Source organism: Cricetulus griseus, assembly GCF_003668045.3.
Source record: "Cricetulus griseus strain 17A/GY chromosome 1 unlocalized genomic scaffold, alternate assembly CriGri-PICRH-1.0 chr1_0, whole genome shotgun sequence".
Taxonomy (NCBI): Eukaryota; Metazoa; Chordata; class Mammalia; order Rodentia; family Cricetidae; genus Cricetulus; species Cricetulus griseus.
Window position 1 is genome coordinate 153,839,486 of NW_023276806.1, and position 25,583 is coordinate 153,865,068.

General features: G+C 43.2%; 2 protein-coding genes across 3 annotated transcripts in view; one reads left to right on the top strand and one right to left on the bottom strand.

Moving 5' to 3' along the window:
* Positions 1–9,564: 9,564 nt before the first annotated feature.
* On the bottom strand, positions 9,565–10,270 carry LOC118239524 (keratin-associated protein 4-6-like). Its single transcript, XM_035451368.1, has 2 exons — positions 9,939–10,270; positions 9,565–9,727 (listed from the first exon to the last, which is right to left on the bottom strand). The coding sequence occupies exons 1-2, from the start codon at positions 10,268–10,270 to the stop codon at positions 9,565–9,567; spliced, it is 495 nt and encodes a 164-aa protein (XP_035307259.1).
* A 2,760-nt stretch (positions 10,271–13,030) lies between these two features.
* The window catches only part of Igf1 (insulin like growth factor 1), a 68,309-nt gene continuing 55,756 nt past the window's right edge, over positions 13,031–25,583 (top strand). Inside the window, exons 1-2 of one of the 2 annotated variants that reach the window (XM_027392556.2) lie at positions 13,031–13,093; positions 18,397–18,553. In XM_027392556.2, the coding sequence (XP_027248357.1) occupies positions 13,031–13,093; positions 18,397–18,553 (220 nt within the window). Of the gene's footprint in view, positions 13,094–16,815; positions 16,831–18,396; positions 18,554–25,583 lie in introns of those variants that run through there. The other variant, XM_035451941.1, reaches the window with a different exon arrangement.

Consider the following 25,583-nt stretch of genomic DNA (forward strand, 5'->3'; position numbering starts at 1 on the left):
AGTTGCTTACAACTAATGGGGGGGGGAATCTAAAATTTAGGCAATAGATCAACACATTATTTTCTGAAGGTGTGTGCTATTAAAGAGTCTATTTTTACCCTGGTCTGTGACTCAGTGATACTACTTAAAGGACCCAAATCTGAATTCCCTTTCCATCCCCTCAGCCTCCCTGACAACAACCACTTAGTCTGGCAGTAGAGGGGAGTTACTAGTGGGATAGAACTATCCAAGATGGAAACTTTAGTTCCTTGTACTTTCTCAATTGCCTCTTTCTCCCTTTTCTTCGTTATTTTCTCTCTTTTTTCAATACCTTCCTGGAAGAATGCAACTTAATATTATAATCTCAAATATTTCAAATCTCACGTGTGTCACTGACTCAGTTTCTGAAGCCAAGCTTCCTGGCCAAGAAAAAAAAATACTTCTCCTTTGTTCCCGGCAAAGAGTTATAGCATCATGAACATCTGGAATGCATATTCAGCTTCTTTACATGATTTCCATAGACCTAATCCCATTGGGTTCTTGGACTATAAAATGTGTTAACATAGTTATGCCACACACATGATTTTGTCACATAACATTTATTTAAGAGAGCCAGTAAGAGGCCCATTTGAAGCAGTGCAGTAGCTCACAGCATCCATAAAGCCCAGCTTGGCCTTTCCTGCTCACTTTATGAACTGAACTAACTTGAATGATCCTGGGATACATCAAGTTATTCTCCAGGTAGTATAAATTAATAGCTATCAGAAGTTGGCTCTACTTTAGGGTGACCCCACCTTCACCATGAGTGAGTGGACTGCCCCAGTGACGAACTGCATCCTCTAACCATTCATTGAAGTCATGGCTTTCCCTTCATAAAGAAAATTCCCAAGGGTAGGATAAGCACAGTGTTATCATTAGCAGCTTATGACATAGATGCCACTGAACTATTTCACAAGGGCTCAGTAGAGACCCTGTGGAAATGTTATCTATTAACTGCAGAAATGCACAGGGATGGCCATTGGTACCGGACACTGATGAGCGTCATTAGAGAGCTCTTTGTGACCTCACTTCACATCTGTTCTGAGTTTATCCCTCCCACTGTAAAGATTCCATTTAGTCCCCAGGGCCTTTGGGTTTTGTGTCATGCTTGTTTTATATTGAGTCCTAAGAGTAGGTTGGTTGCTCTATTGGGCTTGTGCTTATGGGCAGCACCTGGAAAACTGTCTATGATTTCATTTCCATTATCTGCAAAATCCTCAGGAGTTAGAGATTTGGTAAAAGCCAGATGTCAGGAGGTTTGACCTAAAAAGCCCCTTGGTAGGAACAGAGGTCCCCACTTCGAAACCTAAGGCTTCTCCCAAATCCGTAAATACTACAGTCATCTCAGGATGGCTCTGGCTTTGCCAACCAGTGGAGTTAGATTAACAACCCTGGCACCTTGCAGAGGAGCTCCCCAAGGCCAGGACATGGGATCACTACCTTGGTGAGAGCCCAAGTGGGAGAAAGGCCTGCCAGTTGGATTGGCAGGACTCTAACTCTAGCAAGCTCCAAATCTGAAGTCACCATTTTCCTTGTGAAGAATCAGGGACATGAAGCCAGGATTGATTAAAGGGAGCCAGTTCAGCTAATACTCATTAGACAGGGAAGGCAAGAAAGGATGGAGCAGGGTGAAGAGGGGCCACAAAGAATACCTGGATTCTTCAGCCTTAAGAAATCCAGACAGCAAAACAAAGACGGTGTTATCCCTGGAGCCTAGCTCTCTGACAGGTGGGGTAGTCATCGGGTAAGCCCACAGACCTGAACAAAGCTCATATAAGTCCCCTTGGGGGTCCACACAGTGTTGCTTAGCATTGGAGTTGTCTTCTGCAGTCCCCCCATACCTAAAGCTCTAGGAGGACTACACTGCAGGAAGCCCAACCTTTGTTCTTACCAGAAGAGCATAAGTGCTTTCTAATTCATGTTGAGCCTCAACTGAGTCTTTGGTTTGGGCTCTTACACTTCTTCCTTCTGGAAAGTAATTGTCTAATTGTGCTGTTTTGAGTGCTTGCTTTGTTTCATTAGAGGCAGCCCAGTATGACAGGAAGTCTGTCTGAACCAGAATGAATAACTAGATTAAATGTGGGGTCTGTAATTTACTATCCATACATTAGCAAAAGCACTTAACTTCTCCTGGCTCTCTTCATGTGTCTCACAGCTACATGGAGAGTGTTATATATTCCTAGAACTGCACTAAGCCCTTTTAAGTGAAAATGAAAATAGAATATTCCATTAAAGCACACAAGAATTAAATGAGATCATTAAAATAAGATTAAATAAAGAATTGGATATAATATGCACTCAATTGTAGTAGTGGTAGTATAATTATTAAGTGACCAATCCTACTGAACAGCTATTAGACATCTAGACATATACTCAGAGCTAGGGATGTGTGGCTAAGCAGTAACAACTTAGTTATGAATATGCTATACTGGGAACTAGCAACAGATGGGGCCACTGAGAAAGAGAATGCATTGAAAGTTAGGAGAATGACTTAAATGGACCAAAGGACTCTGAGGACCCACCTCATGTGTCTGAAGAAGTGTGAGCCCCTTGAACATCCGATGTAAAGAAAATGGCTTGAGCAACCATTCATTGGCTGGACTGCTTGAGGGGAGCCGGTTTTTAAAAAATCCACACAATAATGAGGCATTCATCCATTGAGTGGAGAGGATGGGGCGAAAATAGAAAGGAAAGGAGTAGGTCTTAAGAACATTACAGGAGAGAGTGGAAGAATCCCGGTGAGGTTGATGAATAAGTACATAGAGATATCACAGAGGCAAGCCAAGGCCAGCCTTGCCCTTGGAGGGGTCCAGAGCCCTTGAAGAATAAAAAGGGAAACTGAGAAAATAAATACCTGCTCTGTGAAAAAGAAAATGGAAAATGCAAAAAAAAAAAAAAAAAACATTTTGAATGTTAACAGTCTCTTGTCACTCTGCTACTCAAAATGTCATGACCCAAGTAAGGCCAGGCAACCTCTGAAGGAAAGGATGTGGAAATGTCTGTCTTCATCAGCCTTACCCCCAATACTACCTTAGGTCTGAAATTTTTCTCCACCGCTCCAAACAGCAGATTGTGCTATGAGGGAATGAGCACTCTTCATCTTGTCTAGAAAACAGAGCGCAGATGTTTAAGTAGGTGCTTGTGTGCATGTGTTTGAGTGGTGTGATATTTGTGTGTGCTTTATGCATATTTATTGCCTTCTGCAGAAAAAATATTCAAAACACTGTCACCAGTGAGAAGCACCTTTGTAAAATGCTAATAACTAAAGCAAGTGACACAGAGGACTTGCTTTTAGCAATAACCAAGAAGCAATAAATGAGGCGACCAAAGGTTTGAGGAAAATGCACTAATGAAAACGTAAAATCAGAAAACAGGCCATTCACTTGAGATTTCTTTTTAATAACTTGGAAAAACTTTTTATTATCTTGATGATTCAGTTTTAGTGAGGGTACATTTGAGAGCCATTGGTGACATGATTAATTCTGTGTGTCAGCTTAGCTAGGTCCAAGTACCTAGATACTTAGTCAAATGTCCTTTCCATGCTACTGTGATGTTTTATTACTTTTTATTTAGTATGTGTATCTATTTGGTGTGTGTGCATTATGTGTGTGCTCATGCATTTATGTGCATATTTGTATACATAAGCATGCATATGCTTGAGAAGACAACTTGAGGGAGTTGATTCTCCACCAAGTGGTTCCTGAAGATACATCTCAAGTTGTCAGAAGTGGCAGCAAGTACCTTTACCTGCTGATCCATCACACTGGTCTTCCTGGGATTGCTTTTCCAGAAGTACTAATATTCAAATCAGATTTTTAGTGAGTCTGATTTCTACTCATAGTGTGGTTGTGCCTTATCCAACTGTTATCTAGTGGATATCCAATATCCACTAGAGAATAACTGGCCTCCTTGGATGAAAAAGAGTGATATCAAACTGCTTTGCTTCAAAGGACAATTCTTCCTTGGCTTCCCAGTCTACTGATCTACCTTGTAGATTTTAGATATCCAACTCACTAGATCTGCATAAGTAAGTTCCATAAAAGGAAAATCCTACATGAATGCATTATATTTCTCTAGGGAGTCTTGACTAATGCAATTGTGTTTAAATTTTTATTAAATGAATATTAAATAATTAATATTCAGTCTATGAAAAAAGCTGAGGCTTTCACTAAGAGGTTATAAAATGGAACCAAAATATATTGTAAGTACATTCGTGTTTATACAGGTTTGGTTCCAGGCTCAAAGAAAGGGACAAAAAGACTCCACAGTCCAGGGTGGCAGCCTCATCCCCCATGTTACCCCAACACTTGAAACCTTCCATTCTCCTATGCCTGTGCTCATACTGCTTCCAATGCCTGGGACAGCCTGCATGATGTTCCAGCATGGAAGCAAGCTCATGCTTCAAGAGTGTACACTTATCAAGTTCAAGTGGCCTATTACCAAAGGCCTCAGTGGATGCTAAGTCTCTGCTTTAATCAAGTACTCAAACTTTTGTCCATGCAAGGGACCCCTCCAGCAAGTATTCTAAAAGGTTTCCAAGAGCCCCCTTGATGATTAAAAAAGAGTGTTCAAAAGAGCACAATAAAACTTCTTTAAACCACATGATGAGGTGGGATGAGCTGAGAAACCAGGCTTCCTTGACAGTTCAGGGCTTCACAGAAATTAGACCTTTCCACCTCAACTCTTAATCATTACCAAGTATAATACTTCCATTTTTCCATGAAACTCTATTTCTCGGTTGTAAGCATTGCAATTACATTTTTCAAAGTGGAGTAGCTGGGAACACTGTGGAGAGGAGAGCCAGGATGTTTCTCCCCAGGGCTTCGGAAGCCAGCCTGGGTTGTAATGTGACCTGAGTCTGGGTTAAAATAAATCTTGATTGTCGGCTTGATTAGCTCTGGAGTCTATAGAGACACACCTCTGTGAGGGCCTCTGAGAGCATTTTCCAGGAAAGATCATCTGAGGGGAGAAGACCCTTCATTGAAATGGGCACATCTTCAGTGGCAGCCCTTATTGCCTTGCCTGCTTGTCTACCTTTGCTTCCTGCTTGTGAGTATATCCAGTCTGTAGATGCCCCATTGCCACCAGCCTTCATCATATCAAAATTTAACTTCTCCATCCTCTGATGTGGATTAAAGAACAGCAGCTATCCATAAATCTTACAGCTATTAGTTGTCAGTACCACACTAAAAGTTGCACCTAGAGCTACACGGTTCTGCGCTTCTCAAGTACCATTGTTAGACTGCCTAGCCCCCAATATGTAGGCCAATCCAATAAGACCCACTTTAGCATGTGTCTGTTCTATCAGTTCTGTTCCTCTAGAAACCCCTGACTAACACAGCCCATCACTGCATAGCTTTTCAGAAGCTCTGTGTTGTTCCCAGGGCTCATCACACATTTAATTGATGAACAAATCTTCATACACTAGGGAAATATGAGGGATTGAAACTGTCAATGGTGGGGTGGGGACACCAAAGGGACTCCACAACTAAGACACTGTGTCTGAGGCGACAGTCTCATCTCTCACGTCACCCCAACAGGTGGAACTCCCCATTCCCGTGTTTCTGCTCATACTGTTGCCCATGCATGGAACAACATCTGCTGAGTTCCAGTTTGGAAGTGAGCTTGTGCTTCAAGGCCTAACTCAATACTAACTTGTGGTAACATCTCCAGATGCTTCCAAAGGACCAGATCAAAACACTAAAGAGATTAATGGAAATTCAAACTATCTAGAAACGTAATTAGCTCATTTGTAGGGTGCCCTTTTTCTAAATATCCATGGTCTTTGTTCTCAGTGTTTGTCTTGTGACTGCATTTGCTTTCCCAATGCAGTAACATGTCACATGATGCAATTCTCAAATACTAGACTTCCACACATCATCCATACGCTATCGTAACTGTTGAACATTTGTAGTACTATATACTTAGTTTAAAAATGTTTTTCTTAGATTGATATATTTGAGACTTGGATACATATGTTTTAATATACAACCTTATTACTTATTGCAATGTCAAACTCAGAAAGGCATAAGCTACATGCTTCTTTTTTTTTTTTTTTCATGGCAGACTCTGAATGTAAGTATGTGTATGGAGCATGAGACTAGAAAGGGCATGCATGAGAGGAAGGAAAGATCCGGAAGAAGTGGGAAGAGAGTACTGGAACACATGAGACATGAAAGCACAAGGAAGGACTATTTAGGGCTGAGAAGAGAAGGGGCGGGAGGGGGGGGCGACAAAGGGACCAAATAAGAACAAAGCATAATGACATCTATGTATGAAAAAAATCACAGTGAAACCCATTGCTTTGTATGTCAACTTTAAAAATAAATTCATGCATAGAAAATAATACGTTTATGTTTATTCTAAGTCCACCATCTCTTATCTTAAATAGGAGTTCCTAAAAACATATGTCTCAAACAGACTTTTAAAATGTAATAATCTTAAATACTAGTGTTAATGACAGTAAATATTAGCATTAATAATATGAAATCAGTATTATTGAATTCTGGCTAGAAACTGCCATCTAGAAAGATTTTAGGCTTGAGATCTTCCGTCCCTTCGATATATAGGGACAAGCAAGATGGGGGGGGAGCAAACTGACTAGGGTCAGGTTGAAACTTTCTTCTTCGTAGATTCAGGATAGAAAGAGGGTTAAAAATGGAATCACTTCTGTACCTAGATAGTCCTTGACGCCAGGGGTTCTAACCCACATTTGAAAACCGAGATGTCAGAGCGGGAAGAGTAAGTACACAGACAGACTGCCTCCAAGCTGCGCTTGGGAGAATCTAAATTTAGGTTTCATTTAACACATCCTTACACCTGTGTCATTTTTCTTATTTATAAAACAAGAAGGCCTGTCATTTTACTTAGAGGGCTTATGACTTTAAAAAAATATTTTACTTTTATCACCATTTATTTTCTGCACCTGAAGTCTTTTGACACCGTGTTTTGAGCTCATACCAGAAGACAGGACATGAGGAAGACATCCGTGAAGTTTACGGTATTTCTTTGCCCCTCAACAGTTCACTCTTTTAAATGACGGTGAGGCAAGAATAAGTTTCTTTATTTAAAGGTTTAATTAAGTAAAGGTACATGTAGCTCATATCCAGGCGTTTTCACCCCACCCCCACCTCCATGTCTAGGGAAGCGGCAGTTTCCAAATCGCACACTAGAGGGCGCGCACTTTTTCCTTTTTTTTTCTTTCTTTCTCTCCCCGCCGCCCCCCCCCAGCCCCTTTTCATTCTCAAGGAAAGAAAGAGCCTGGGTGAGTTCTAGCCCTGAGGTTCGGAATTGGAGTGTCCTTTCCCAATTTCTTTTTAACCCGGGACAAGTGCAGTGATCCCTGAAGTTCTCTCTTTCCACCAGCACACGCTTACCCTTGCGTCCATCTCTAAGATTGTTTTGCTCACAAACCTACATCGATTTGTTTTCTGTTTTCAGTTATTTGTCCTTTAGTCATTTTAGCTGAAATCAAATCCAAGTTTGATGCTGAGAAAAAAACAATGATTTGTCTTCCCATTTCCCCCTCGCTATGGGGAAACATTCCTTCAAGCAGTTACAGCAGCTTACCCAGGATCAACAGGAGCCTCCGGAGCTTGGAAACCCTAGCGAGCCCCCTCTCTTTAGCATGTTGAGTTTGGGATACATCCATTTCCTCTAGGTTCTATATTCTATATAGAATATAGAGCTTTTCACCTCAAAGGATCACACTTCAGAGCAACCGTCCCTACAAAGAACAACCCAACAGAGACGCCAAGATCTTTACGAAGGCCTTCTGGACTCTAAAGTACCTTTCCTCCAAATCTCCACCCAGAACTTCTATTCTCCCCTCCCCCTCCTCTTTGCTCCTCTCTTGGCCCTAAATAGCTGCTTCTTCTGCTTTCAGGTCACATGTCCCATCATTCACTTTTTCTTCTCTTCCTCATTCTTTCCGATATTTCTCTCCTCAAATATCTCTTTTGTACTTTCACACACACACATACACAGGCACATACACATCCACACCTACACACACACACATACACCTACACACATACCTACACACACACCTACACACATACCTACACACAGACATCCACACCTACACACACACACACATACACCTACACACATACCTACACACAGACATACATACACACACATACACACATACCTACACACACACATTTACCTACACATACACACATAAACATACCTACACACATACACACATACCTATACACACACAAACACATAGACCTATATACACAGGTGTAAATACACACACATACATACATACACACATACCTACACACACAAACACACATACCTACACACACACATGCATACACAAACACACATACCTATACACACACATACATACATAAATACACACACAGACACACATATCTACACACACACCTACACACACATACAAACATACCTACACACACACATACACACATATACCCACACCTACATACACACACACACAAACACACATACCTACACACACACACACACACACACACACACACACACACTGACATCAATGACAGCAACAGTAGTAAAGACACAATTTATATGTCTAACTGTGCAGAGATGCAGCATAACCTTTGAAGGAACAGAGAGAAAATTGGCAAATATGACTCAAGCAAAAAGACCAGGGGATCAGCTATTGCCCCATTTTCTGTTGCTCTCAGGCAACCTTCTCTTGTTTTATTTATTTCTTAAGAAAGGTGTGAGAAGTCTTCCGGAGCTGTGGCTTTATGCAAATAGACCACTCAAGTAGAAGGCGGGGGGGGGGGGGATTAGTTATTTATATCCGACAGGCGTTACACATGTGAAAGGTGAGGTTGTGAGGGAGCCTGAGGCTCCAGGGTGGATGTTCTCATGATGAGCGCATCTTTGCAGGTAGCTATTTTTGTGGGATACAGTTCCTGTATCTGTTAGATTCTTTCTCCACACAGGCAACTGTGTAAGCATCCAGCAACTTCAAAATGACCTCAGCTATTCTTCTCCAGGGTGGCTTTCTGCCCTGATCTTTTCCTGGGTACTAAACTATTACCACCTTGAGCTTGCAGTAGATACGCCTCCTGCCCTGTCCCATGGTTAAAGGCCCTTTCATCTTCACATTGACTTCTAGAACTTACAAAGAGCATGGACATTGCCCCTGTTCTGCTGCTGGCTCACCCTCCCTGCTAACACAGATAGTTTTCTAGTCTGAAATGTATGTGAATCCCTCCAGGAAACCACCCCCCAGCCCCACTCTCCATAGAGTGTTTCCACAGCACAGCTGATGACGATTACCATGCACTTTGATTGGGACATAAATTAAAACTCAATTATCCTTTAAGGGTAAGTGGGGTTATAAAACAAGTGAGTCCCTGTGTTGTTGACACTGCTGGAGCGCAGTATCTGAGGAAATGGTCTGTGTTCTGCCCTCAAAGCAGACCTTCAGATGAAGCAGTCAGGAATAATGTGATCTGTTCTATGCACAGCATAGCATAACATTATGGCACATCAAGACACGGCATGGCACAGCACAGCACAGCACAGCACAGCGCATCACAGCACAGCACAGCACATCACAGCACAGCACTGCACAGCACAGCACAGCACTGCACAGCACAGCACAGCGCAGCACTGCACAGCACAGCACATCACAGCACTGCACAGCACAGCACAGCGCATCACAGCACTGCACAGCACAGCACTGCACAGCACAGCACTGCACAGCACAGCACAGCACAACACAGCGCATCAGAGCACAGCACAGCACAGCACTGCACAGCACAGCACAGCACAGCACAGCACATCACAGCACAGCACAGCACAGCACAGCACAGCACAGCACATCACAGCACAGCACACCACAGCACTGCACAACACAGCACAGCACAGCACATCACATCACAGCACAGCACAGCACTGCACTGCACAGCACAGCACAGCACTGCACAGCACAGCACTGCACTGCACAGCACTGCACAGCACAGCGCATCACAGCACAGCACTGCACAGCACAGCACAGCGCTGCACAGCACAGCACTGCACAGCACTGCACATCACAGCACATCACAGCACAGCACTGCTCAGCGCAGCACAGTGCAGCACAGTGCAGCACAGCACTGCACAGCACAGCACAGCGCAGCACTGCACAGCACAGCACATCACAGCACTGCACAGCACAGCACAGCGCATCACAGCACTGCACAGCACAGCACTGCACAGCACAGCACTGCACAGCACAGCACAGCACAACACAGCGCATCAGAGCACAGCACAGCACTGCACAGCACAGCACAGCACAGCACAGCACATCACAGCACAGCACAGCACAGCACAGCACAGCACATCACAGCACAGCACACCACAGCACTGCACAACACAGCACAGCACAGCACATCACATCACAGCACAGCACAGCACTGCACTGCACAGCACTGCACAGCACAGCACTGCACTGCACAGCACTGCACAGCACAGCGCATCACAGCACAGCACTGCACAGCACAGCACAGCGCTGCACAGCACAGCACTGCACAGCACTGCACATCACAGCACATCACAGCACAGCACTGCTCAGCGCAGCACAGTGCAGCACAGTGCAGCACAGCACTGCACTGCACGGCACAGCTACACAGCACAGCACAGCACTGCACAGCACATCACAGCATGGTGCAGCCCAGCACTGCACAGACACCATGGCACCACACAGCACAGCACAGTGCCCAGAAAGCATGGGAGCCACAGTTGCAAACTTGGAGACATGTAGCAAGCTTCTAGAATGTATTGAGACATTAAAGTACACTACATCTGTATGGGGCATAAGTGATTGATAGTGCTGGCTTGCCTGTGAAGGAATCCCATGGTAGAACAAGGAAGGGGTTGCTACCTGGACTCCTGCCTGAACCTTATTCTCCTGACTGAGAAACTAAGAAGTTCTCAACAGGTCTTTGATTCCATATTATGTACATCATCAAACCCTTAAGAGGAAGAGGGACTTTTATTTATTTTATTTTCTACGAAAAAGAAAAAGATCTCCATACATAATCTTAAGTCAAATGCTCCAGGAGAGCTTGTTGCTAGAGGGAACCCTGAATTGCTCTGTGTGCAGGGATTGCCCACACAACTGCACATATGCCAGGACCACCGGGTGATGATGCAGTTTTGTGTGTTCTCTGAGTCAATCCTACCCACAAGAACTTCCCAGCCCTGTGCCTCTCACATTGCCTTCTCTTCTCTGCCATTCTTCACTTCCAAAAAAAGGTTTTAACTCTCACCTCCCTGAGAAATTATTACCCTTCCCACTGTGCACTGCACTTCAACATGGGGCAGTGAAGTTTCTCTCTTTGTGCCTGTTTTGTGCTCCTTTTTTGCTTCTCTACAGGTATGTGTAACTGGGCACATAGTAGGTGCTCTCATCTGATGATACCTAGCAACACCCACCACTGGAACCGCCTAACTCCAGGGTTCCAACGTCTGTGTCTGAAAGGTAAACATTGCCATAAAGTATTGACCACACAGAAGGTTGGAACAAGCCCAAACCCCTTACAAAATCAAACTGGTTTCATTTGAGGACATCCACCTCTGCAAAGCAGATCTCCAGCCATGGGCAGACTAACGAGGCAGTGTATAGTTTCCTGCTGACCGCTCTCTCCACTGATGTATCAGTATCTTCAAATCCCTGGAGAGTCATGAGAGAGCAAAGAGAGTCAGGCTCATTTCCATCTCCCCTGAGAAACCACACCTAAGAGACATCCAAGGAAAGCACAATCTAATCTGGCTTTTGTAACCTTCTTTCATAATTCACTTTCTTATCTATATCTCAAAACCACTGAGAAATAGATACAAACCATATCAACAAAGGATCAGAACTTAATTCTCTACGGCAAAGGCAAGTATACATTATAAATAGTGAAGCAGCCAGCTTGAACCATGCTGCCAGCCACTTACCCAGTTGAGGGATTTGAATGACATCATAACTCTGGAGAGGGTATTGCTAGCCAGCTGATGTTATTGGAATACACACGCACATGCACACACACACACACACACACACACACACACACACACACACACACACACGCACACACGGAGTTATGCAGAAAAAATATGGCCAAAGGGGAACCAGTGTGTGCCCCACATACTGTTTCCTTGGGTTTAAGGAGGTGACAGGCATCCAGCTTTGTTGAAAAATAAGGTCTTTTTATTTTTCAGTTGGTTCCAGAGCTCCGCATAGTCTTTTTCTCTGCACAAAGCACGATACAGTGTCCTAATGGGAGCCAGCCCACTGCTGCCTGCCATCTATAGGTTTTAGGAAATGAGATCATTCTCCTGGCTTGGCAACTAGGACAAGGGGTCACCGGAGTGCTGCCTTTCAAACTAGTTTAGCCTGGTCATCTCAAGGTTAACATCGTTGGACTTTCTGGAGATGATCTTTTCTTCCTTTTTTTTCTCAAATTTTTATTTGCCCTAAAATATAAAATTGCTCCCTTGTCCCACTTAGAACCTCTAATCCCAGTAAGGTGTATGACAGACATGTGTACCTTCATGTCCTGTGGAAAGTTAATCAGAGAACAGCCCCTGTTTTCTATGGCAGCATCAGTGTTTAATGTCTGCTAACCCTGTCAGTAACACACATTCTTTTAAGGAAAAAAAAAAAGCTTCTGTGCTCCAGTTTTTAAAAGCAAAGGTATGATGTTATTTGTCACTGTGCCCAAAAAAGTCCTTACTCGATAACTTTGCCAGAAGAGGGAGAGAGAGAGAAGGCAAATGCTCCCCCAGCTGTTTCCTGTCTACAGTGTCTGTGTTTTGTAGATAAATGTGAGGATTTTCTCTAAATCCCTCTTCTGTTTGCTAAATCTCACTGTCACTGCTAAATTCGGAGCAGATAGAGCCTGCGCAATGGAATAAAGTCCTCAAAATTGAAATGTGACATTGCTCTTAACATCTCCCATCTCTCTGGATTTCTTTTTGCCTCATTATTCCTGCTCACCAATTCACTTCCAGACTTTGTACTGCAGAAGCAATGGGAAAAATCAGCAGTCTTCCAACTCAATTATTTAAGTGCTGCTTCTGTGATTTCTTGAAGGTAAATATCTCTTATTCTTTGGACTCATTGGGGAATTGTATTTAAACTGTGCACTGTTTTCTTTTGCCGGGAATTGTTATCCGCTTAGAATTTGCATTGTTTCAGAACTGGGAGTTATTTACAAGTTGCTGAATGTGCAGTTCTGTGGGAGCCGTGCAAAGAGCTCCGGGAGGTGAATGCAATTGCAGAGATATCTGTACGGGTAGAACTATTGCAAGGTACTTATGCTAAACCTTCCGCTTCCACAGGGCTTCCGCGCTGCTGTTTTAAGAGGCTCCTTTAAATCTTGCCTATGGCTCGGGGCTAGAAAGCATGGCTATGAACTTGGGGTGTGCTTTTCCTTTCACAGGTGCAGGCGTTTGCTTTTTTAAGACCATGTTCGTGTGTGTCTGTCTCTGTGTATGTGTGGAATTCGTCAGGACTTTATTTAGAAGGCATGTCACAGATTAAAAGTTACATTTTAGACAATAAGAAAGCTTTTAAAATGTGCTTTTTGGAGCCAAGAATCGGGAATTCTCTGCACTTATGCCCAGAAAGTCAAAGTTAAAGTGAAGTTTAATTTGCTTTTCTGAAAAGGAGCTCTTAGACAACTTGCTGTCTTTGCATATTCAGAAAATTTAAACAGATCCACGCTGTGCTCGGAAAGCAGGAGCGTTCTGGCGGCTGCCTGTGCAACTTTTCTCTTTGGAAGGGGACTTTCGTGGACTGAGTTTGGGCTTGGGTTTCGGGCTGCAAGCCTCTGCTCTTACACAGGGTGCAGTAAAGTCTCTTTAGGTGAATCTAGCCTCCGCGGCTGCCGCTGTCAACGCACTGACTTCTCATTTCCGATCACTGGCTCTAGTTCAAGTTTCCATTCTCAGCAAAATTATATCCTTGCAGACTTGTGTTTTTTCAATTTGCAAGCACTTTTAAGCCGCTGTCACTGGCTCCTTGGAGGCAGTTGCCGGAGGGCTTAATTCATAAAAGATCCCAGCCAGAGTGCAGCAGCGTTTCTTCGCTGCTTTTAAACGCTTCATGGCTAGGACTTCTCAGGCAAGTAAGTGACTTGGGAGTTAGGGAGACAGCCTTGTCATGCACCTAATTCTGCCCTCCTTGAGATGCCAGCAGGCTCCAGCCACCTTACAGGAATGAAGTCAGCGTTCATATACGCTGTGTGGTCTGGCAGCTGGGCTCGTGTCTCCCTATTTAAGGGGCTCATCAAAGAGACTGTGGAATGTTACCTCGGCATTCATTGCAAGTTTGGAAAATCGTCTCCAAATGAACTTTCTCTCCATGCTGGGTCTGCAGAACAGTTCAGAAGTAGAGCTAGCAATGTGCTTCAACTTTTTCCTGTACTTGGCAGCAGGAGATGGTTGAAGGGGGCTGCTGTGTGGTGGTCTCTGAAATGTCATTCAACGAGTAGAGGTCAGCTGCCTAGAGCAGTGCACGCAGGGCACAGGCTGGCTTTGTACTTCAAGTCTCAAGGTATTTCCCAAGGCTTCAGCTAGGGCAAGGTGGGGGAGGAAAGGAAGGAGCTGGAACTCGGATCACTATTCTGGGTAGCTAGGATAGATAGCCGCACAATGGAAACCAGTGGCTTTACTGGGGGTGGGGGGTGCGGATGAGGGTGGAGGTGGGGGTGGAGGGTGAGGGGTGGGGATGAGGGGTGGGGGTGATGGGTGGGGGTGAGGGGTGGGAGTGGGGGTGGGGGTGAGGGGTGGGAGGTGGGAGGTGAGGTGTGTGGGGTGGAGGTTGGGGGTGAGGGGTGGGGTTTGGGGGTTGGGGGGTGAGGTGTGGGGTGGAGGGGGGTGAGGGGTGGGTTGGGGGTTGGGGGGTGAGGTGTGGGGGTGAGGTGTGGGGTGGGGGTGGGGGGTGAGGGATGGGGGTGGGGGCTGGAGGGTGAGGGTGGGGGTGGGGGGTGGGGGGTGGGGGGGGGGTGGGGGGTGGGGGGATGGGGGTGGGGGGATTGACTCAACTCCAGCTGTGCAGTTTGCTCATTGTTTGAATGGACAAAAGGCAGTTTACCCAGGCTCATAGCATACCTGCCTGGGTGTCCAAATGTAACTAGATGCTTTCCCAAACCCCACCCACAAAACAGCACATGTTTTTAAGTCCTCAGTTTTCTATTCACATCGGCCTCATAATACCCACCCTGACCTGCTGTGAAAAAGCCCTGGGACATACCAAAATGACTGCACCTCCTGTGAGTACCCTCTTGTGACCATTGCCCTCACACTTCAACTGGGCATTTTCATCGTCGGTCAGGCATCTGGAATCAATTGATATCCCACTTGTTAGACACAGAAAGGCCTTTGGAAACGCGGATTTGTGGATGAGTTTTTGAGGAAAGTGTTGTGAGTTCAGGATTGGGTATTTTTTGCCCTTTCTTTCTCAGGCTCTTCCTTGGTCTCTTCCTACCACATCTATGCCTTCTCTCTCTTCATTTTCCTTGTGGTTGATGAAATAAGGGGCCTGAGGAAATGGAGAACATATGGGGAGACTTGTTTTGAACTTCTCTTAGCCCCTAAGCAAGTTCGTTATTGTTTTCTGTTTGGGGAACAAGATGTGATAATCTCTGGCTCTCTGTGGGTGAGCTGGACTAGTCTCTGAGCTAAAGGAAAATGTACCAGAGGTCCTAGAATTGTAAGTACTGATATTTATCAAGCAGGGTTTTTCAATATAACTCCAAACAGAAAGGAAAAGAAAAATTGACTAAAGCAATTTTCAGTTTTTAACTTCTAGAGATGACTATGTCGTGCTGGACGTAAATCCACTCTCCCTTAAAATAACGATTAAAATGTAGTTTGTGACAGCTCATGACAGTCTAAATTTACAAAGGTTGTGAGATTGAGTAATAGTTCCTGTGGAGTTGGTCCAAACTAACCATTGCAGGTGCCTGGCCTTCACCACTATCTGAAAGTCAGCAGGGATAGGGGGCGGTGTTCCAGAAGGGAATTTGCTGGAGTATTATTTATGCTGGAGTCGGCCTGCTAACAGTGTGTAGGGATGTGTTCTCTAAGACCAATCAAGGGGATTACAGAGCTGCCCTTTCACAAAGAACCACGAAGCCCTGTTGGGTTGGATCTGGTCAGGTTTCCATGAGGAATACTAAAGGGGAAACTCCCCTTCATTCTTTTCATAACTAAGAGAAATAGGTAAATATTAGCTCATTTCTAGGAAATCCCATGTCTTTGGTTGTATAGAGATGAAGGGCTTCCATGCCAAACTCCTACTGAGAAAATGTACTAAGGGCTTAGCTGAGGCTGTCCCTCCTCTGTAGTTGCATGTTCTCTTTCATGATGATATGTAAGTAGACAGTATTCTTTCCATCTTCAGCTGCTTTGCAAAAATTATTAAAAATTTACCTTGTGCTGTCAAGAAGCAGGGGCTTGGGTTTCTTTGCCCCTTCTAAATGCTAGGCTGAAGATCTAGCCACAAAACTGGAAATGTGTTTTAAAAATTGGGCAAAATTTGCCAGGCATGCAGTACCGTTAGGTTGAGAGTTCACATATGACAGGGAAAGTGCCATAAACAAAATGTCCGGGTCTCATTCTCTTAACTGTGAGATTCAAAAAAGCCTCCTTAAAAAAATACAGCTCCCAGAGCACCTCCATGACCCCTTTAGTAGAGTAGGTAACCTAATACCATGTTGGTGACTCTTTTCATGCTGCTGCGGCATATGCATCTGCAAGAGGTGCAGCTAGTCACCTGCTTATCTTGGGAGCTTTCCTGGATGAAAGCTCATGCTGACTCCACAAGTAGCAATATGGGGAAGTATTTGTCTTCCTATCCATCTGTTTCTTAGAATAAAGGCAGACTTGAGTTACAGGAACCCTGACTTTGGCAGGGATGATATTTGGCTATCAGCCATTGACTAACTTGTGCCAACCAGAGGTCCCTTGATGGGTTTTCTTATAAAATTGATAGAATGGCACATGAGTGACTCCCAGAGATTAAGTCAGAATCCCTGTTGCTCAAGAAAAGGCTCTTGTGGGTTTTAAGCCCAGTGCCCTGCGCGTAGAAAAGTAGTCTCTGTGCGGACCTCTCTGGTAGTGGACTTGAAGAGAGGGGCTTTGGAATATAGGAACTGATTTTATTTCCTGTTAAAGCCCAGAAAATGATTTCTAGACTCCCTGACCTCCTGCCATCCTCCCTTTTCCTGCTTGTCACTCTCAGCCTTGACAAGAGGGTTTCTAGTTTCTATGCAGCCATAAAACATGACATTTGCTTCTAACCTACCCAGACTTTCTGTAAAGGAACTGGCCAGAGCAAACTCTGCTGCCTGCCTTGTCTGATGCTGGGTCATTGGCCCCTTCTTCCAGGGAGGGCCTGAATCCTGTACCTAGGACTTAGGCATACTAGGTTTCCCACCTCAGCCTGCTGCCATTAAATCAGAACTCTACCCACTATCCATGCTCCACTGAACCAAATTGTAACAGCAGGAACAACTAACAGCAGGGTTTTCTCTCATTTGAAGGTTCCCTCCTCACCTAAACCTGCATTTTGTTATAGAGGTATAGACTATGACCTTCATAGTGTTTAAAGAAAGGCATCAGAACTTTCTGTCACTGTGCTTTTGTGAGATGATTTCATTCCTAAATCCTCACATTTTTTCCTGTTTCTGGATTGTTTGTTTGTTTTCCACCTGTGGCTATGTTAGATGCTAATATTCTCAGGTAAGCTACCTCTTCCTCTTTTCTCACCCTTGCTCTCTCTCCTTCCTTCCCTCCCTCCCTCCCTCCCTCCTTCCCTTCCCCCACCCTTATTCTCTGAAAAGCTATAATGACGTATTTTCACAATACCTTTCCAGCCAGTTGATCTTCTAATCTATTGATAGAAAATGATGCCCTGTTTAATTTAGTATTTTGATCAATAATAAATATAATGAATATATGCACCATCTGTAGATAGCTATGTTTTAGAGCATTTAAATGAAAACAGCTTCACTGCAAAGCCGAGCAAATTTAACTTGTGATGATTGAGATGTTTTATCGGGCTTTTAGAATTACGTGGGAATCCCCCAATAAAATAATGGCCATCTTTTGTCACCCAGTAAATGTTTGTAGCCCTTTTACCCCACTTATTTATTATAGGAACTCATTAAAAAAAAAACAGGAGGACTTCTGCAGATCAAAGGGACTAAACATGGGTTGTCTGATGTCAAGACAGGCTCAGGCCAGGACCCACAGGGGCCCTTCATGCCACTTGCTCTTCTGGGCCAGAGAGTTTTGATGGATGATGACAAGGGAATCCTGAGAGTCACTGTTGCACTCTTTTAGGACCCAGGACACCTGACTGACCCTCCCTTCTTTTCCCTCCGGCAGATAAAGATACACATCATGTCATCTTCACATCTGTTCTACCTGGCACTCTGCTTGCTCACCTTTACCAGCTCTGCCACAGCTGGACCAGAGACCCTCTGCGGGGCTGAGCTGGTGGATGCTCTTCAATTCGTGTGTGGACCAAGGGGCTTTTACTTCAGTGAGTAGCTCTCCTGCACCCACTCCCATCATCTGTCTCTGGGCTACTACAATTCTGAAGTATATGGTTTTGTGTATTTACAACTGCAGGGATTATGTGACTAACTGAATGACTGCCCATGACTGACAGCCATCCCCAGCCCTGAGATCCCCCTTGAAACACATATAGCAAGGCTTTGGCAGGTTGGGGAGATTTAGGGTAGAATTTTCTTCCTTAAGAGTGTGTCATTAAGGCTTCCTCTTGAGTCTATCCCCAGCTTTTCTGGTCTATCCCCGCTCTCCTATCCCTTATGATGAAGGAATAGGACAGAACAGCCCTGGAGTGATGGAGATTCTGATCTTAGACCTTTGAGCGCTTATGTAAACATACAGAAGACATGTAGGGCTACTTTGAGTGTTCTGTAATTAGAGTAAAATGATAAAGATCCTCCCACCCCAAATTCATGTGAACTTGTGAAATGAATTAAGTGGAGAACAAATTAGATGTCTCCATGTGATACAAAGTCAACATGAGCGGACAAAAGGTGATCTTTGCCAAGATGTGTTTGTAAATATATAGGCTTTCTCTAACAGCATACTGGAGTGGCATGCCAATATGTCCTTTTAGCAAAGTGACCTTAATATTTTGTCACTCTTTCCTTTGATGTAGTTCTTCCCTGGGTATTATATCCACCTGGAGAGTATTCTTTGAAATATTCAGCATCACATTCCTTGTAAGTAGGTCTCAGACAATAAGAAAGTCAATAACCAATGGAAAAGAGGCAGAGGAGTCAATGTCTGTAAATAACACACGCCAACATGTCAAGGGACACTTCCACGTCACAGTATGTTACAATACGGTGAAAAACTGAAAGACAGGTGTAAAAGCTATACATTCTCCAGGATTCCTATCAGTCATATGCAGACAGTTGACCTAAGTGATCCAGGAAGCTTAACACAGCTGCTATGATGACTCAGGTTTTAAAGTCTCTTGTATTCCTACACACACACACACACACACACACACACACCACACACCACACACACACACACACAAATGCCAGCCTCTCTTGAGGCAGGTGGTAATGGTGTTGGCTGTGTGGTGGTGTGTGTGGGGTGTGTGTGTGTGTGTGTGTGTGTGTGTGTGTGTTGTGTGTGTGTGTGTGTGCATGCATGAGAGAGAAGAGAGAGAGAGAGAGAGAGAGAGAGAGAGAGAGAGAGAGAGAGAATGAGGCACAGTTTATGTATATGTCTGGAGATGGCCAGGGGAAGTATTAAGGAGACTGGTAATGTATATTTGCCAAGTAACAGAATATCATCAAAGGGTTCTGGGTAAAAATGGCTTTGTGAAACATGGGCCACTGTCAATTCTGTCATTAGGAGTATTTCTTTCTTTCTTTAAAATCACATTCTGGCTTATAGAATTCCATGATTTAAGCTATATTCCCCGCCTGCCTTTGTTCCTTAAGCACAAAGGTATTCTTGATAGCTTTCTGTTCAACACCACAATTCTCTCTATCTGAGAAAAGCTGATCCTTTTAAATTTCTTTAGTTTACTCCAGAACATTAGGGGAGTATTTGTCATGCAGTATCACAAGGTATAACTGAGATGCCCAGAGATGAATGACAGTCTGACCTTGCCTTTAAAACACTCAAATCTAGACATAGGTTAGAAAAAAAAGCGTGTATCATATGCTGTAGGAGAAAAAAAAAAACCTTGAAAGAAGAGCTTATATTCTTAGTGCTTTTCTTGAATATTCCATCTCATTTATGGCATATCTTCACAAGGCTCTGCCCTCTAAGTGAACCCCTCAAAGGCCATAGCTATTTATTTTTAAGATTACTGTCAAGTTCAGTGTCTGACTGATAACAGTAGTTGTTGGTATTTATCAATTTGAACTGGCAAGATTGAATCCAAATAAACTTAATAGAACTGCTTCTGTGGGACTCTCATAGTAAGAACCATCAAGAATTATGACTGCCCAATATTTTAAGACATACATCTCACCTCTTGCCTACCCAGTTACTTGATGAAACTGTTTTGCTTTTTTTCCACTGAATTCAATGTATGTATATCATCAATAACTTATAAGCTGCACTGTGGCCATCCCTAAGCTACACTGATGGGCTGTTTTGTTCCTGAGCCAATTATTCTTACAGGCATTAACTGTTGTCAATAAATTTTATCGAGCTTCCTTTTTATCCCGAGATTTACTGTGTATGGCAGTCACTGCTAAACATTTGCATTCCTCAAAACACCTTTTACAGGGATGCACTCTCCAGATTTCTGTCCCTCCAATTGACACTTAATGAGTTTTCCTCTTATTTTCAAAGTTTTATTGCACCCATACCATTTTATTTTAAGCTGTTTCAACTCTACTTTGGAAGTATGTATTTCTCTTCGTAGTGGAAGATAGTGACTGATCTTATTTTGATATCTAAACAGTTGAGAGAAATTTGCCTCTATCTTTATTTCTTTGGATAAAACAAAATATTTAGCAAGAAGGGGTTTTGGATTCTATTAGAACTGTTCTAAGTAAGTTGTTTGTTTGGTAATTCTTGCTTCGTGTAGATTGGCCCAATTTTGCAAATGAGTGCACATTCCCCTTGTGTCCAAGTTCTGTGGGAGCACAGCAGACACAATCTCCTGGATGATGTTGTGTGAATGTCTTTCCAGCATAAGTAGAACAGTTGATCCCAAATTAATGCAGCTTCCCCAGACATTTTACAAAATGAAGGCCCCAATGAAGAGCTAATTATGGATTCTTCCCCATGTACCATAGAAAGAGTATGTTACTCAGGCTTGTGCTCTCTTAGTCCTGTGAGGAGAGCAATGCCATTGTGGAGGCAAAATATCACTAGAAAAGAGCTTGTATTAAGTCATGTGCTGAAACTGAGGGTGTCCCACCATAACTTTGTTTTGTCTGCAGTACACCAATTGGTAAGATGAAATGGGAGAACTTAAGCTTGCCATAGGTATAATTTTTGACAGCTATGGTGATTAACCATTTTAACATGCTGTTTGGGAACTTCTGGAATTTCTCCCCTTTGAGGTATGTAAAAAGTTGACAGGCAACCAACCATCTTGAATGGTTTCAATTAAGAGCAACCAGAAGAAAGAGAGGTTCTGGGGTCCTTTCTAGTTTAAGAGTCTATAAACAGTCCCTTAAATAAACTGTATATGCTTTACCTCGGGCGGTCTCAGGGAAAGAAGTAAATCAATTAGAAAGGAAAGTTGGAAACCCTTTCAGCTACCCAGATTTATGGCTTTTGTAAACCATCCCTACAATGCATGCTTATTAAGAACAGATCTGGATAAACGAATGGCATCCTTCATGTGTTAACGCATACTGTTTTTAAAGAGTTTAAGTGAAACTTTGCAATTAGCTTTCACTGTTACTGATTGCACAAACCCCCCAAAGTTTAGGTCATTAGTATGAACTCAGGCTTCTTCCCTTTGATATACAGAGCTCAGGAAACTACCCCTGACCTGCCAATCATTATCTGTGTGACTTTGGCAGGGGCTGAAATGTCCTTGTCTATAAAACAAGGGGATTTTGTTAAAGAAAATGACATTTAACTTTAATAGACCATGACTAGGTTGCAACCAACAGGCATTTGTGCTATTGAAGAAAGGAGAACCCTGGATTTAACTAGTGACCGAGGAACATTTAGTTTCTTTTGACTTCTTGACATCATTTCAGTTGATCCCCAAAGGTAGACAATCCTCTTACTTCAAGAAATAGGAGCCAGCTGCCCTGCTGTATTTTAATTCAGGTTTTATGTCTCCAAGGACAGACTGAAAACTCAGACACAGCCACAAACTCCCAGGTCATAAGCCCGATGTTGTCATTTCTCTCTGCCATCAAGTACAATCTGATGGCTGTCATCTTTGCACTTTCACATTGCCTCGACTTTCAGAAGCAGTGAGGAAGTCTGTTCATTTGCATGGAAGAGGACTCTATGAATCTATTAGATACCTATTAGGTAGGACCTATTAGATACAGTAGCTGGCTTGATACAGCCTGTCTAACAAAAAAAGAGAGGGCATTCAAAAGGACACAAGGCCGCCAGACACTAGCTTTGCTTTGGGCCATGTGGATTGTGAGCTCCATCCATATGCATTTCTTTGCACAGCATCCAGCTGGGGATTCCAGCCACGCTTTTGTGTGAGTGCTGGTCCAAGTTAGGGGTGAGTGCGGTCACTGCGCGTGGAAAAACTATGCTCTTTGAAATTGATACATGTGGAATTGACCTTATAACCTTGCCCTCATCAGTACATTGAGCTAATAGACTACAGATATTGTTTTTTAAAAAGGGCTTTTATCTTAACCCTCAAATGCTTACTACTCCATTTTAAAATATACCCAAGAAGACTTGTCTGTGGGACTAAGGAAATGATAGTTTCTATATGAAAACAGAAAATAGCTTTTAATTTTGTGGCATGTTAAGGCTGTCTTCTCCTGGATGGAGTGCTGTAAACTGGAGAATGAAGGGCTCAAGAGCAAAAGTGTGGCTTCCTTTGACAAGAACCCAGGCTTGAGCCTTAGCTCTGCTACTTAGTCTGGGAGACCTTGAGCAAGCTCCTTGACTACATTGTACCTCAATTTCTTCATCTGTAAAATGGGACCTCCTTATAGTGTTGATATTAGGGTTAAATGAGCTAATAGATTAGCTAATGTTAGTTTTGAGCAGTGCCTGGCACATAGCAGCCCCACATCCATTGGCTAATGCATTTGTTTACTCTCTTCTTAGACTCAGCTGCAGAATCCACTGCAAAAAATAAGATATCTGAAAAGTCTAGTTAGTTATGTACTCATAATTTTTTCACTTGGGGCAGCTGATAAAATTATTAGTAGTAACAATTATGTGCACTAAGACAGTCTTAATGACAAGGAAAATGATCTGCTTGTGTCACATTTACTTTTTCAAAATCTATTTGCCTCTCACTTTGTCTTTATCCCCATTTTGACAGGCAAAGATGGTTATTGCATTAGACAAACAAAATAAGACATAGGCTTGGGAAATGCTCAGCAGGTCACTTGGCCACACACATATGAAGATGTGGTGGCACAAGTCTCCAGTTCTAGCGTTCCAATAAGGAGACATGGGAAGCAGAGACAGAAAAAGCCCTAAGCTCCTGCAGTCCAGCCAGTCAACATATACAATGACTCAAACAAGGTGGGAGGCCTCTGACCTCCACACATATGCTATGGCATGCACACTTGCACAACACACACATACACATACATACAAAATGACATGAAAATATAGAGACTTTGAAACTTGATGGATCAGAAACCAAACCTGCAGCTTCTTGTCTCTGTACAATATGCTTACTTGGTCACTCACACTGTTTAGAACCCCACAGTTTTGTAGTCTAGGGAAATGCTCCCCAAATCCCAGACATCCTCTGGAAAATAAGGAGCAAGAGTCCTGGTTTAAAAAAAAAAGCAGCTTGTTTTGCAGCATTTTCTTGAAATGAGGCCTAGGAGGGGACTATACATGTAATGAACCTGCATTTTACCCCTGGATGATGGAGCAAATACCAACAGGATTTCCTCAGAGTAAAGAAGAAAAGTCCCTTTAATTAGAGACAGCCACTGTAGGAGAAGCTTCACAGGACCCCCTCAGATAGCATGTGGCCCCTTTCCTATGAGTCCTATGTTCTGGGAGCCTTACCCATCATTCACTGGTTGCATTTTTTTCTTCTTCTTCTATCAGAACTCCTCAAATGTTTCATTTCTTGAAGCTTTTAGTCTAGTTTGGAAGGTTTTTTTCATCAATGAATTACCCAAAGACTATTTAGTTGGGCCAACCACCTCTTGTGGGATACTGGGAAAAGTTATGAAGTACCATAATGCATGGTGTAAGCCTTACAAAGTGGGAACAGCCAATGGGTTGGAACACAAGACTTCTATCTGTGCCATGAGTATATCAACACGCTGTTTAATGACCATGGCATCAGAAGGCCTTGCATCATCAGTGGCAGGTATACATTTTAGATTCTAGAAAGAGATCAAACATCATATGGCTTCAGTGTTCTTCCAACTACCTTGTCCAACACCGTGAGACATGCCAGCATCTCTTATGCACTATATCAGAGCCAACCCCAGAAGCCTTCCTTCAGATTTCAACACAGCAAAGAACCAGACACACTGAGAAGAGGCACAAGGTCTCTCTCCCAAGGAGATTTTCCTATTTTCCTCAATAACAGGCCACAAAGATTTTGACCGTTCATGTAGCCAGATGTCTTTGACAACCATGGTGGCAAATTATCCTGTTTGCACTGAGCTGTTACCCTGGCACCATTCTATCCCACACCTATCCATGAATCTCCATAAGCTCTTACATCCCAAAGAATTATTTTGGTTGCCTGGAAAGTTCAAACCTCTTATTAACTGTTAGACCAAGGGATGACATTGCAGAGCTTTGTTTGTCTTTATCTATATGTGAGATCATGTTTAAAACATAGCAAAGAGCTGTTATTTGATGTGCAATTCCCTAGCTGTAGCAAGTCGTATGCCTATTTAATACATTGTTTAGTCTCACATTGGCTAGAGCCATTTAAAGAGGCACTTGGCAAGCTCTAGGTTTTCATTCTTGGCATAACTGCCCCTTTTAGTTTTCCACTGAACCTTAGATACCAAGAAAAACCCTCCACTTGCTTTACATCTGGCATACTGCTTTATGTAATTCACCAGACCCTTTGCACGTGGCCTTCTGTATTTGTCCTAAGGTAATTAATGGCTTTGCAATATTTGATCAGCAGAAGCAGAAACACAAAGAGAAATTGTGCAACTCAGAAGAGACCACACAGTCTTTTAAATTAAAACCTTTTGCTTTAAATGTTCAAGCATTCTGCAGAAATAGTAATTTCCATTTCAAAAGAAAAAACTAATGCTGAAATCCCAGGAAGATACTTAAGGACCTGATAATTGGTCTAATATATGTATTTTTATCTCTCTTTTAAAGCTACATGATTAATGAAAGGAAAGAATATTGAACCTTGCTACAAGCTTGCAAACCTATAAAAATAATCTTGTCAACAT

Coding starts and splice junctions, on each gene's coding strand:
- LOC118239524 (XM_035451368.1), bottom strand. CDS start 10,270: ATGCGCTGTGTTGTGCTGTGCTGTGCTGTGCAGTGCTGTGCTGTGCAG. Junction 9,728..9,938: donor GTGCAGTGCTGTGCTGTGCT/GTGCAGTGCAGT, acceptor TGTGCTGTGCAG/TGCTGTGCTGTGCAGTGCTG.